This window comes from Atheta coriaria, unplaced genomic scaffold, assembly GCF_025399875.1.
Source record: "Atheta coriaria isolate IRGN ID8LTWV9N9 unplaced genomic scaffold, Caltech_Dcor_3.1 hic_scaffold_7_pilon, whole genome shotgun sequence".
Taxonomy (NCBI): Eukaryota; Metazoa; Arthropoda; class Insecta; order Coleoptera; family Staphylinidae; genus Dalotia; species Dalotia coriaria.
In genome coordinates this window covers 11,086,884-11,100,659 of record NW_027045449.1, presented here as the reverse complement: position 1 = coordinate 11,100,659, position 13,776 = coordinate 11,086,884, and the positions used below count along the sequence as shown (strand labels likewise).

The window sequence follows — 13,776 nt, the reverse complement described above, 5'->3', positions numbered from 1 at the left end:
ATACTTTATCTTAGTATTTTTTTGTTCTAGCATCAACCGTATAAGCCCTATTGAACATTGTATTTCAGATTTTTAATAAAACTAAATTGAATAGAACTAACTGAATTTTGTGATTACCATGTAAACAATTACTCTGATAACAAAATTTCACTTAGATAAAGTGTTTAAAATCACGTTCTCTTTCGGTATCTGCAATAAAAAGTTCCAAATTTCATAATTTATTTTTTGCATAAGAATTGATGGACAAAATGAGAACACCAGTTTATTGCAATTATCTTGCAAACAATTAATATTAAAGCAAAATGGTTTTCAGATTCGTGTGCAGGGTAAAATTCTACATTATATAACACTTTAAAATTCTAAGTTTTCTGCAATTATGTAATTATCAAAAATAACCAATAACTCAAAAACTAATTAAGCTATCGAAACAAAAATTGGATTAATGGATTCTTTGCATAATTCTGCACTAGATTGGAAAATTTGAGGAAAATCTGCATTGTGGTTTTATTTGGACTGTTTCGATTTCCACACGGTTTTTCCGAAATATTGGTGTTATCAAAAAACTGATTGGATATCTTTCATCGCAGTGGAAAACTCAATCGATTAGCGTTTTTCGTTTTGTTCTAGCGTAAATTAAATTTTTTGGGCCAAAAAATCAACTAACCACTTGACTACTTTTAGGAGGTTTATGTAAACTTCTTAGAATCGAAAAACTAAATCTGCTATTTCGCAGACTATTATTATGACATGAAAAAAGTGCAACCCATTTTCTTGCAAGTTTTATAGTTTCCGAGAAAATCGCGATGGAAAATTGATTTTCACTCCCTTAAATTTACAAATTTTAAAATCTTATCTTATGTAGAATTTTACGCTGTATACAATACAGTTTTCGGTTTTTGATTATCTCTATTTGTTTCCGAGATAATTGAGATTGAAGTGTCGGAGGAATTACACGTTGCACATAATTGCACCCACACAGTAAACCGGAAGTAATATAAACTGAAAGACTATTTTAATTGGCTAATTAGAAATCTCTTTTTTGTTTTTAATCATTGTCGCAAGCACTAATTAAAATGCCAGGTGCCTCCGCCAAATTTTTATTAATTATGAACACAGATCAAAAATGGAAAAGTAAATTTTTTTTCATCAAATTATTTTAATACATATTTTTAATTTGACTGATAGCTTAAAAGATATACGTTAAATGTATTCGGAATAAATAAAATCATTAAAATTTAACAGAGGGCCTAAATTATGAATGGTGGATAAAAATATTACTAAGATTTATTGATAAGAATAAACTATTCTAATAGAATCCGGAAACAGCATTTAAAAATTGTAACTTTTAATTTTCAACATAAAAAAGAGAAAAGATTTGCCTTTTTTATTATGAAAACTTTTCGTCAGTATTTCGACACAAAAAAATGGACTAGAAAGTTTGACCCTTTTGTTCGACCAAAAATATTTTTTTAAAAAAAGTTCGATCCTGTCGTTCGACACAAAATAATTTTTTAAAAAAAAGTTCGACCCTGTTGTTCGATCGAAAATAATTTTCAATAGCAAATTGATGCTTCAATCCTTCAAAAACAGATGGCGCTGCATGTACTAAACCAAATTAAATTTATTCATTGTAATACAATGAAAACAAGTATGTATTATTTTTGTGTTATGAAGTGGCATGACATATAAGGAGAGGTACGCATCCAATCATAGAGTCAGCAATCGCCTTTAATATTTCTTTATTAAAACGCATTATACATTTACAAATCAGTTCAACAAAAATTTAATAGTTAAAAAGACACTTCAAAAAGTATGAACAAAGAAAATTAGAATATAGAATAGGGTGTTTCAAAATGAAAACAAATATAATATAAAAAATACAAACTTCTGTAAGGAAATCCGCGCAATAACTACAACTTTAGAATCACAAGGAGGAAAACTATAATACAGGGTGTTACATATATGAAACAAATATATATAATAAAAAAGAAAATGCAAAGTATTAAACAGAAAACTACATATTACTACCCCATCAGTGCCGGTTTTAGCACTACCAGCGCCCTGGGCGAGATTTCTACGGCGCCCCCTAACTGCAATTCTCCAATTCTAACCCATACGAAAAAACCGGCCAGGTGCGAGTCGGCGCCCCTTAAAGTCCGGCGCCCTAGGGTGGGCGCTCAACTTCGCCATGCCCTAACGCCGGTACTGCGCAACGAGTACAAGTGCGTATACACACAACTATCAATATAACTCGCGTTACGGAATTTTCTCGCAATAAATTTCGATACAGGGAAATAAAGAATTAAATTCCGCATCTGGGAATATTAATCCGAACTTAGTTTAAGACCGCGTTCGCGTATTATAATAAAAACACTACAATACCGAGCGCAACGAGTACAAGTGCGTATACACCAGGGCTGGCCAATCCCAAGCCCGCGGGCCACGAGGTGGCCCGCCAGGACATTTGAATTTGCCCGCCGCACAAACCAAAGTTGGAACTTTTGTATATGTATAATATTTTATGTATGAATGGCCATAGTCTGTGGCCCGGTGCTGCCGCATTCTAAAAAAAATGGCCCTCCAGGAAAATCTATTGGCCAGCCTTGGTATACACACAACTATCAATATAACTCGCGTTACCGAATTTTCTTGCAATAAATTTGGATACAGGAAGATACAGAATGAAATTCCGCATCTATGAAAATTATTGCGAAGTTACAGTAAGACCGCGTTCGCGTGTTATAATAAAAAAACTACAATGCCTACACAACTACACATCAAATACTGTGAGATAGAAACTTATATACAAACATTGATTTATATAATTTACAAGTTAACCCGACATAGTTTTTGTAATCCATGATATCCAACAATCGATCGAGCTGATTTCACGTGTTCTACCATCGCACACACTATAAATCCACAATAACCCCGCACATTTGTTATTATTACATGGCGTTGATTCGTGATTGGAAATAAATCGATTTACCGAATTAATCGCGAAAGTAGCGACGTCAACTGCGACAATGCAAGACACTTATATTTCATGCAGTGTGTGAGATTCGACTGCACATCGCCTCACGAACGTAAACAAATAAATAAAACAGATAAAACAAAACCTGCTCCACCAATTCGCACGGTCTCACATGCGATACAATGTATCAGCAACGGACAGAGATAAATGTGCATGGAATTTATTTTCAAAGATCAGCATTCTAGCGCCATCTAGGCCAGATTTATAGAATTATTCATTCTCCCACCTGTTCGGCGTCAGTTGCGTTATGCGTTGCGCAAAATTTCAAAACGAATTCACGGTGAGCGCGTGCTACACATTCTCCCATGCGCTCAACGGTTTTATTTATATAATAATCGTGTTTTCGTAAGGTCGACAGTAGCCACGCCATATTAAACGTATCAACGATTAAACATTTCGACCCAACGCAACAACAACTTATAAAATAACTTACGCTTACAAAGCGATGATTTTTATTCTAACGCTCGTGCTGGCTGCGGGAAGTGCGCACGGCGGTTTAACGGATTATTTGAATGGAGTGAAAACATATTTTGGTTATGATTCTACCGAGAACCAAGTGGAAGGTTTCGAAGGTTTCGAAACGAAAATCCCATATGAGGTCGCTCCGGCCGATGAGAAATTTATATCGCAAGCTATTGAGTTGACTGGTGTGGCGGTTTCGGAGTTAGATGCATGCCAACACAGGGTAAGTACAAACACTCAACCAATCAAAACTTGATTTTATATAAAGAATTTAATTGTTTTTAGTTGATATTAAAGCTGAAATCCGACTGCCACTTGCTGAATGACTTGCAAATCTCCAAACTGGCAGTTGCTTTGCTCAACTGCCAGTCATATATTGAGGGTAGAAAGGTTTACCCTTGTACAGAAGAGATGTCTTTAAAGGCATGCACATCTGAAATGGATGCTGATGTATGGAACAGTTATCATTTAATGACAAACCGCGCGCGTGCTGTGTGTTACTCTATAAGACAAGCGCAATTTCGTGGTCTTACAGAACACACAGTCAATAGGTTAATGGAAGCATCTCAAAAACAACTCAATACTTTAGGGAAAATCTCCAAGGAACAAGAAGATTTACAAAATATAGCTGAAGACACACTTGAATTCATAAACAAGGGCCATCAAGATTTGGCAGCACAACAAAAAGACCTTCAGAAAGCTCAGCTTTATGGCCAGCTGCAAATTGAAGACAATATAAATAAACTAGCAGATGAAAAACGACTCATTGTTGAATCCCAGATGCAGCTGGCTGCAATGACAAAAATGTTACAGGAAAAACTCACCATTGCAGCTAAACAGATTGAGATGCAATCTGCAGAGACCAGTAATAATCACAATGAAGTCCTCGATGACTTAATGGTGATACAGGAGAAGGCACAGATAATATTTAAAAAGATTGATGATTCTTCTAACATGCTGTTGAAGCACAGCGAACTTGCCACCAAACAATATCAAGCCACATTAGAACAACTCAAAGAAATGAATTCTACTGTAAGTAACCTGGCCATTCTAGTTGGTGGAACGAAAAAAGCTCTTGAAGACCGTCTTCAGTGGATTACACAGCTTCTTGGTGGGACTGATAACGCCCTTGAGCGAATTTACATATTTTTATGGCATATTTTGTTCTTAATCATTAGTATGATAGCTTCTGCATTTATGAATGCAAGTTTTCCCACCAGACTCGCTGTTATCAGCACAATTCCCGGTAATTTAGCTCTTAATATTTTAAAATCCGAACATGCTGCCGATCCACTTGAATTAGCGGCTTTCCTCGTAATTTTTATCACTGTTCAAACAATTCTCTTCAAAGTATGGGCATACGTTCAAAACAGAAAACCGTTAGCGATTAGTTATAACAACACTGATAGGTATAAGAATCCAGATACAACTAATAATTTAAGGGCTGAGACACCATTACGTTCAGTTAGCAGAGCTAGTTCTTTTAATATCACCCCGGAGAATTCTGAAGTAAACGCGGAAGTTTCCAGAGTGACTGATTACACTGAACATGCTGAACATTCAACGCCTTATTCTAGTCGGTCGTATAGACAACGAAATTTAGTTAGCTACAGACGCGATAGTCATGATAATCGTGAAGAAACTGATCATTTTGCTGAATTTTTATCTCCTACACCTCCGTTATCGAGGACTAACTTCCGTGCGAGTAGTAGAACGCCTAGTTCTGTAGGAGTGAAAGGAACTTGCACTGCCATGACAAGATTAGGTACACCATGCAAAAATTCTGCTACGGCTGGTAGAGATGTGTGTTACAGGCATTTGAAAGGTGATTCTGTTGCACGTTAATTAAACTGGTGCTTTATTTAAGTGGGTTTAGTTTTAGGGGTAGTCAAATGTAGACAATTTTATTTTTACACTAGAATTATCAAGGTTAATTAAGTAATTTTCAAATCATTTTACTTTATAAGTTGATCTCTTGATATTTGCCATGTTTAATTCAATTATTTTGATGGAACAATTATTTATTTAGTTTAATTTATTTAATGGACTCAATTTGTAAAATAATTTCTGAATTATGTCGAATATTACAATCAAGTTTAGATTATAATTCAAAGAAACGTGGTTTCGGTACTGTTGGTGACATAAAAATAATATAAATACATACACAATCAAATATTTGTGTTGAATTTTCTTTATTTCGTTTATTTATAATCGTTTCTAATGAAAAGCTGGTATAAAAATCGAAAATAGGCCTATTGCAGGATTGTCCGCTAAACGTTAATCGTTGGACTTGCACTTGTTTGGTTTAGGTATTAAATAAAATCAGTCCTCGACCTTTATAAATATTCAATGTGAAGTTAAAAATTTCTAAGTAAGAATATCTGAAGAAGAGATTTTTTCAAAGGACGTGATTACGCTCGATCTCATTATCAATCATTGGTAGGAAGTTTGCAATGTTTTCAACATCTCTATCTACGCCTATATCGTTTGAATTAAAGTTAAATTCAATATGCTTTCGTTATAAAAATATAAATACACATCGCGACGTTTCAAAATGCATCCACAGATCTTACAACTTGTCGTCATCTCTTGAAACGTTTTACATCTACAAAAGTGAAAAACATGACTAAGTATAAATTATATAGGCGTTAAAAATTAATACATGTTGTGAATAATACGGTGATGGAAGACGAAATTATACTTTTTGTATTTAATATTTTTGTTGGCAAAATATTTTCGCTTTCAACGTCTCCGACAAAACATAAACATTGTGACACCAAATAATGTTATAATTTCTACGTGAATTTGTTTAATTTATATTTTGGCCATATCTGTTTTCTCTATCACCATTGTCCGCCCAACCATCTTCGTCGCCGCCGCTTCATAAATATAAATCTAAAGTGCACAAATGCGTTATTGTGTTATATCCTCATAGCAGGATAATAAAATGACATAGTAATATAAAAATCGACCGCTGTCGACACCTCATGTTCGTTTGCGCGAAACGTTCACTAGACACACTTTGGTTTTCATTCTTCATCAAGATCATTCTCACATCCCTTAGAGTTACAATTAATTGATAGTTCTTTAGTGTTTAATATAAACTTCCCTTATGACATAAATCACGAGAGAATGGCGACACTCCGCCGGACACCGTTGCCGTTCATATTGATGTTGTCCAGGCTGGACCACTTCTTGAAGCCGTTCTTGAGTGCCTCGGCCGTGTACTTATCCTCCATGACGCGCGACATTGCCTCCAGCTTCTGCGCACGGTCGTTGCTGAGAGGTTCGCTCGGGAAGGACAAATCGTTGGCCTTCGCCAGCGTTCGCAGATCAAAGTAGTACTTGGCATACACGCTGGACGGCACATTGATGTTGAACTGCAGCAATTCCAAAACTGCCGCTCGAGTTCATTCATATCCTCCACGGTGATGTCCTTGAGAATCTGGCAATAGTCCACGTTCCACACCGCCTGGTCGTCCCATACCTTGGAGGCTAACAATATGGCAGCTGGAAATTGCCAAGCAAACGTTTTAATTAAACAAGTAGACTAGAACAGTTAATATTGATTCAGATACTTAACAATTACTGTTTGAACTGTGTGGGGCAAACAGATGAATTGACGTAAAAAATTACGCAAATAGAACATACCTAATACGATTCTTTTCCAATTTGATGGAGCTATATCAAGTTCAGCGTAAGTTAAAAGTCTCTCTAGATACACTAAAGTGATGATAGCACATTCTGCAGTCAACTGGGCTGCATTAAACAGTGTCCTCACGAATTTATAAATGTGTCTATGCTCTGGATTATGCTTGTCATAGTCTTCACTCACAACTTCTCTTGTCAATGGGTGCAGTCTCTCATCAAAGATATCAATTTGTCTCTCTGAAACTCTGTTCTTTATGTGGAAATAAATAGCTAATGCAACACACTTCACCGTGTTTTTTAGATTCGGCTGGGACACAGTGCTATCATCAAGATAGATAGTTGAGCATGAGCTGCTCTTCTTCAAAGGTCTGTCAATGGTGCCATGATCACCAGGTCCACCCTTACGTCTGATGATTCCATTCTCCAGCTCAACTTTAGACCTCTCCAAAAACAGAGTCTTTACCATTGGATCCTGCGATGGGTCGGACTCACCATCGTCTCCTTCACGTTCACTGATGTGCTGCAGATTGTTGGTGGAGACATCCTCAGGGATCGACTCGTCCACTGGGTGTGGAACGCGATGCGTCGGCTGTGGACTGGAGTACGAACAGCAACTGGTTTCGTTACCCATGGTGGAGTTGTTCTTTGGATAGATGTTAAACTGTTAGCCTTGTTGAGGTTTTCATCTTGCGGGCATCACTGGCGGCATTTGAGCGCTGAGTGCGCTCGCTGCTCGAACGCCGAGGAGATAGCGTTGTGCGCGCTGTAATCTCGGCGCGCGGTATGAGATAAGATTGCGCGGCGGGTAGTTCCGCACTCGTGACGCTATTCTGGTAGCACTCAATTGATTACTCAGGTTTTATTTGGGTTTACTCATTGCCGACCGCCAGCCGTAGTGCTTTTACAGTGCATCGCACTAGAATTTTGACAAATGTTGCGGACTGTCATGGCCGCGGTGTAAAGGTAGCAAGAATATTTTTAATTATTTCAAAATTTAGGAATATATTAGTATTTATTTGTGTATTCTAATATAATTATTTAATTTTATTTATTTTTGTTGTAACAATTGTATTAAAATTACAGATAATCTGCTTCGAATGTTTGAATGTAGAGATTGGCAAGTTTCAATATTAAACTGACGGCAGCGCCACCTACATTCGAGATGACGATTGATATACAGGTTGTACTGAAAACAAAATATATCATATGATGGTAAAATTCTTTAAATTATCTAATTGTTACAGGATATACTTGCTGTTTTGAGAGAAATAAAAGAAATTTAAAAAATTCTGCTCATAGACAGAAAAATATAAAACTTAGAATTAGTCGTGGTAAAGAAAAAAAAATTCCGATACCGGGAATCGAACCCGAGCCTGCTGGGTGAAAGCCAGCTATCCTAGCCACTAGACCAGTCTTTCCCAAAGTGGGCGATAACGCCCCCTTGTGGGCGCTGCAGGTCTCAAGGGGGGCATTCCTGTACATAATATACATATATAGGTCACAATATTTAATTAATTCAATTTGAAGTTAGAGTGGTTTTTAAATAAGTGCAAAAATGGGGGCGCTAAAAAAATAATTATTCTCAAAGTGGGCAGTAGACAAAATAAGTTTGGGAACCACTGCACTAGACCATATCGGACGATAGGGAATTGTTGACCACTTTAAACCATTCCCCATATTCTCGACATTTTTGGGAAACATTGCAGTTTACTATAACAATTTTTCAAAAAGTAAAGATCATAAGGGTGAAATGCGGTTTTAATTTAATTAGGTATTAGAGGATAATCCCGAAAGAAGTAAAATAAGCTGATTCTTAAGAATAATGTGATATATTTATTATAAAAATCTGTTCATGGCTATTTCCTAAACATACATGATATAAGTTTGTTGCGAGAAGCAAAAAATGCAACAGTTCAAATTGTAAAAATCCCTGAGTTGCTGAGATGTTGCAATTCGTCACACCAACGCTTGGTAATATGTCAGATTCGAAGAAATTAAACGTAAATATTATAAATAATGCCCTTAAAATATAAATTCGTCAAAATGGTTAAGTAAATCCAAATACAGATGAGGTAGGTAATGTTGTAAAGTCTTAATCACTAGAAGAAATCAAATCAAACCCATAACAAAAAATCCAAATCCTATCATCTATCATTTGTCATATTTTACGTAAACTCAAAGCCGTGTCACACTCTCCCAATGTTTTGCAAAAGTAAAAGTTTCGTTGTAGTTCGACGCCATTTTGTGAAAATTTCCTCATTTTGTAATGCGGTTACAACAACTGACTCCTCATACGAAAAATAATACGTGAACACATCGCAGTGCGGTGCTAAATAAATTAAATTTGCTCGCTAGACGCTTCTAAAAATAATCAATAAACAAATTAAATTTGTAAACGTAAATTTGGCTTGGTATTAAACTTTTGAATCTTCAAACACGAACGAACATAAAGAAAAAACATAAATAAACATGGTGTCGTACTACATCTCCGGCAATGTTATATTAATTCTAAAATTTCTCAAAAACTCGGTAAAATATTCGAAACCAGAATTCTTGCAAATATTCCCGCTGAAATATTTGAATGAATTTTGCGTTTCTTTTCTGTTTTGTTTAATTTTTGTTTGTGTTTTGCTTTTAGTCACAGCACGATATTTAAATTCGATATAGAGTATTGGCAATTGCACAGAATTCAACGCCGCAAATATCGTTAGATCGTGACTTTTCTTTATTATATATTAATAAATTTGTTGCTACCAATTAATCAGAAGTATGAATGAAAGTGAAACGCATTGAATGAAATGTTGCGTATCTTATTGGTCGTTCTGTTTCATTCGCTGATGTGTAATTGCGCCATGCCTTCGACATTCGTGCTTCCGTTGCCGTTGTGCGACGTAGGCAGTGGTGGCATCATGGCGGCATCGCCGGAGCTGCTTGTTTCCGGTCTCTGCGGGCAATCAGCGATCAGGTGGTCTTCGCTTTTGCAATTATGACAGCGTTTCGGTTGTGGTCCCAATGCGCATTTTGCTGCGATGTGATTTGCGAATTCCCCACAATTATAACACCTAAACAATACATTCATGTATATTTGGTTGCCTATATTAAATCTCATTATGAAGTAATATTTTATTTTTACCTTATTTTTCGAAAACGTTTCTTTGACGTGGGTCGTCGATGTGATCCGCGACATTCCACGCTCTGTGGTCCCGACACCCTGGTGGCTTCCAACCCCTTATCAGACACTTGACACTCGAACTCCACCTCTTCCTCATCGCCTAACGAACGAAATCCTGTCATTTTTATAACACTCTGAAAAAAATGTGCGAAATTTTTAAAAATCAACAAGTTTTCTACCTGTTGCAACACATTTACGGGAATAAAAAAAACTTGAAGAGGGGTGAGAGTAAACTCGCTTTTTGGATTCGCCAGCTACCTGCAATGTCTGTTTTCCACCCCTCGGACATAATATTTAAGGGTGTTTACAATATTCTCGCGTTGCACATAAAAAAATATGATAAATATTGTGTTGGGGTTTTCGGAAATGAGGGGTGAAGTTAAAAAGTTAAAAAGATGGACATGTGGTAAGTGGCATCATTAATAACACAGTTAAATGATGATTGAATGATTTTTAAACATTTTTTTGTAAATTTTACCTGGTGGACGAATACATCATGGCCACCATCGTCCGGTGTGATGAAACCCCATCCTTTTGCGACGTTGAACCACTTGCATTTTCCTCGTCTGATTCCGAAGGATGCCTCGGAGCCAACTTGGCTGGCGCTGCCTCCTTCAGAACCTTCAAATAAACAAAAAAAACAAAAAAATCAAAATTTTTATTTTTGACGGTTAAAATTTTATTTAAAGTACTAGTAGTAAACTAGAGAAGCGACGGTAAGTTCCAGGGCAGGTACTCGGTATTGCACCCCTAATTGAATGCATTTTCTAACGTCTCCAACGTCCCAACATTCCGCAACGGGCCAAAACCGTTGAGGTTCTGGTTTTTCTATTTCTATTCATACCACTACATCCAACAACATTAGAATCTAGTCGAATGCAATTCGTATAAGGGTTGAAAATATTACCATTTTTAAAATCACTTGATTCCATATGAAAATCCAACAAATCACACTTTATTTTATTTCTATCAACAACAAATCACAAAACACTGTTTAGTCTGAAGATGACAAACGCTTGACGACAACGACAACTCTTGTTTGTCACAATGCAAATGTTTAATTTAAAATCATGCTTGGCGCCATCCAATTGAATTAGTTGTTTGTTTATTTACGTTTGGATTATTGCGTGATTTGTACTCGAATTACTCGCAATCACTTCACATACACTTAACTCGTGAGTATTGCGTTTGGTGTATGCATTATGATTTCGGCAAAGATTGATTTGGTGATGATTTCGCGTTAACTACCCCGGAGCACGACTTTCAACCGACTGAACGCACGAAAATGATTTCGGGCCGAGAGCGCACCCCGCAAGACGTTACGCACCCATCCGGTGTGAGAAGGTGCGCGAGTGCGCCTCGGCTAGAAATAGTCAACTGTACCATCAACTACCCGAGTTCTTCAACTTCTTCTTCTTCAACAGCTCGGTAGAACCATGTGCGAGAAGGAACGATGCGTGCGTATAGGCGATATAGGGGTGAGTATGACCTAGGTGAGCGCAAACAAACGTCGTGGTGGAAATAGAAATATAAGAAGACGAAATGATTGAATGGGCCTACTGCACGTGTGTGAAAGAAATTGTATGGTTAGGAATGAAAACTAGAGAGGGTTGTTTCCATGCATGAAAAAAGTTGTGATAAAGTGGAAATTTATGAAGTTCCGCGCGTTGTAATCATTAATAATATTTTTAAACATATTATATTTTTAGTTGGTTAATGCTTGGTTTAAAATATGAGTTAGGGTTGTGTTGATGTGAAGGGATAAAGAGAGAATTGATTTTATTTCAATTCGGGGTGTGTTCTTCGCCATTCATCAAACGGTTTGATCTTTGATGTTTGACGACAATCATTATGAATGAGTCAAGGTTAGTTTCAAACAACAATAAAATAATCTAAACAGTAGTATACAGAAGTTTATCTTATAGATGGCGTTAGTAATGTGTTGTTTTGTGGGTTGCCTAAAATAGAAAAAATCTAAATATTTGAGGTTAATTTTTGGTGGTAATTAACTATCAGGTTTCGTGCGTATAGAAAAAGCTAATAAAACACGCGCGGTGCTTTGTGTTAACGTCAAGGGAAGAAAGGCGAAAACCAAAAAGCGAAAAGACGAAAGTCGAAAACCTTGGACGTCTTTTATCTTGCGCGCCTGGCTTTTGATCCGCTTTCAAAGGTTAAGCGAAATCAAATCCACGCGGGTATTAATTTCGTTTTATTTTTTTAGATGCGCGCTTTGTAATGAATTTTATTTTATTATTAGCCTAATGCATTAAAACTTTTAAAATTAATAAAAAAAATTTTTTTTCTACAAAAAAAATGAATGACATTTATTACCAAATTCACGGCTTATTTATATATTTATATACAATAACTCATTTTAGGGTGCTTTTTATCCCTTGTTACTTTTTTTTCAATTTTGGTTTGTCCGATTCGCCACGCTCAGTTATTTATACCGCAGATATTTATACACACATTTACAGGGTTGCGCTTCTGGGGGAAAACATTTAGCGGCAGACAATGCGCCCCGAAACGCATAAAAAACGCAAATATGATCCGAACCCAGCCAGACGAGGAAATAAACAACAATGGAGGCGTGTTCGGCAAACGTTGCGCACAGAAACACATTCGCTAATTGGTTTTGTCAGGTGTGACAGGTGATTGGCTAATATTTTCTTTACTCCGCAAGCATAATAAATGAAGAATGATGTAAAATAATTAAAAACTAATTATTCTAAAAGCTTTCAGGTGTTTAATTACGAGTAATTTAGTTAATTATTAATCATTTTCATTTATGCTTTGCTGATTTTAGTGTTGTTTAGATACGCATTTTGGAAACGAATGTAAAATATATGAAAATGTGTAAAATTTACGCTGGATTTGCGCGCGCGCCATTTCAATGAAGGGCGCAAGGGCGCGAGGGTGTCTCTAGGCAACAACCAATCATTTTTCGGCGTCGCGATGCGTCGGCGGTGACGTCATCGTCGAAAATGCGCCCTCAAAACTCGGCCGGGGGTGTTTTGCCGCTGCCCCAAAACTTTAGGGGGTGTCATAATCAATACGCTATTGTATGTGAGATATTTTAGATTAATGCCTCCACGACTCGCACTCAAAATGGCTGAAAATTTCAGTTTTAAAATTTTTAATAAAATTTACCATTATCTGCATTATTATGGGGCATTTCCATGCCGTGATCATCAATGGTGACAACCGTCATTGAAAAATCTGCGAAAATAACAATATTTTGTAATGATTTTGATATATTGCAACGCCCACACTATAATAAATAACGAACCTTATTATACGTCTTCCGGTGTTGATGCATTAGCCACCCTCTCGCGTCGACACTCACTCACAGCTCACTATCGTTGTAATTAACAACGCGCTTCGGTGTGTATATTATTGTTGTTGCTTTTTTAATTGGACGAAAATTAGCACACAGCTCCCCGCGTCCGGCGTCCGG

At 36.7% G+C, this 13,776-nt stretch overlaps 3 protein-coding genes across 3 annotated transcripts; 1 reads left to right on the top strand and 2 right to left on the bottom strand.

The window, feature by feature from the left end:
• Positions 1-3,301: 3,301 nt before the first annotated feature.
• LOC135795649 (protein brambleberry-like) lies at positions 3,302-5,669 on the top strand. The gene is made up of 2 exons (XM_065307403.1): positions 3,302-3,719; positions 3,782-5,669. The coding sequence occupies exons 1-2, from the start codon at positions 3,480-3,482 to the stop codon at positions 5,339-5,341; spliced, it is 1,800 nt and encodes a 599-aa protein (XP_065163475.1). The 5' UTR covers positions 3,302-3,479; the 3' UTR covers positions 5,342-5,669.
• A 2-nt stretch (positions 5,670-5,671) lies between these two features.
• On the bottom strand, positions 5,672-8,071 carry CycY (cyclin Y). The gene is given in 3 exon segments (XM_065307404.1): positions 5,672-6,890; positions 6,893-7,006; positions 7,148-8,071. Coding segments are annotated over 3 exon segments (1,017 nt in total). The 5' UTR covers positions 7,779-8,071; the 3' UTR covers positions 5,672-6,618.
• A 1,898-nt stretch (positions 8,072-9,969) lies between these two features.
• Positions 9,970-13,747, bottom strand: lin-28 (protein lin-28 homolog). Its single transcript, XM_065308047.1, has 5 exons — positions 13,609-13,747; positions 13,470-13,538; positions 10,798-10,940; positions 10,281-10,453; positions 9,970-10,209 (listed from the first exon to the last, which is right to left on the bottom strand). Exons 2-5 carry the CDS (start codon positions 13,528-13,530, stop codon positions 9,975-9,977), a joined length of 612 nt encoding a protein of 203 aa, XP_065164119.1. The 5' UTR covers positions 13,531-13,538; positions 13,609-13,747; the 3' UTR covers positions 9,970-9,974.
• Positions 13,748-13,776: the final 29 nt, after the last annotated feature.

What these genes read in the sequence shown, in the direction of transcription:
- lin-28 (XM_065308047.1), bottom strand. Translation starts at nt 13,530, where the DNA reads ATGACGGTTGTCACCATTGATGATCACGGCATGGAAATGCCCCATAAT. An exon ending in CCATAATAATGCAGATAATG is followed by an intron (nt 10,941 to 13,469) that starts GTAAATTTTATT and finishes GTTTATTTGAAG; the next exon opens with GTTCTGAAGGAGGCAGCGCC. An exon ending in ATGATGTATTCGTCCACCAG is followed by an intron (nt 10,454 to 10,797) that starts GTAAAATTTACA and finishes CATTTTTTTCAG; the next exon opens with AGTGTTATAAAAATGACAGG.
- LOC135795649 (XM_065307403.1), top strand. Translation starts at nt 3,480, where the DNA reads ATGATTTTTATTCTAACGCTCGTGCTGGCTGCGGGAAGTGCGCACGGC. An exon ending in TAGATGCATGCCAACACAGG is followed by an intron (nt 3,720 to 3,781) that starts GTAAGTACAAAC and finishes AATTGTTTTTAG; the next exon opens with TTGATATTAAAGCTGAAATC.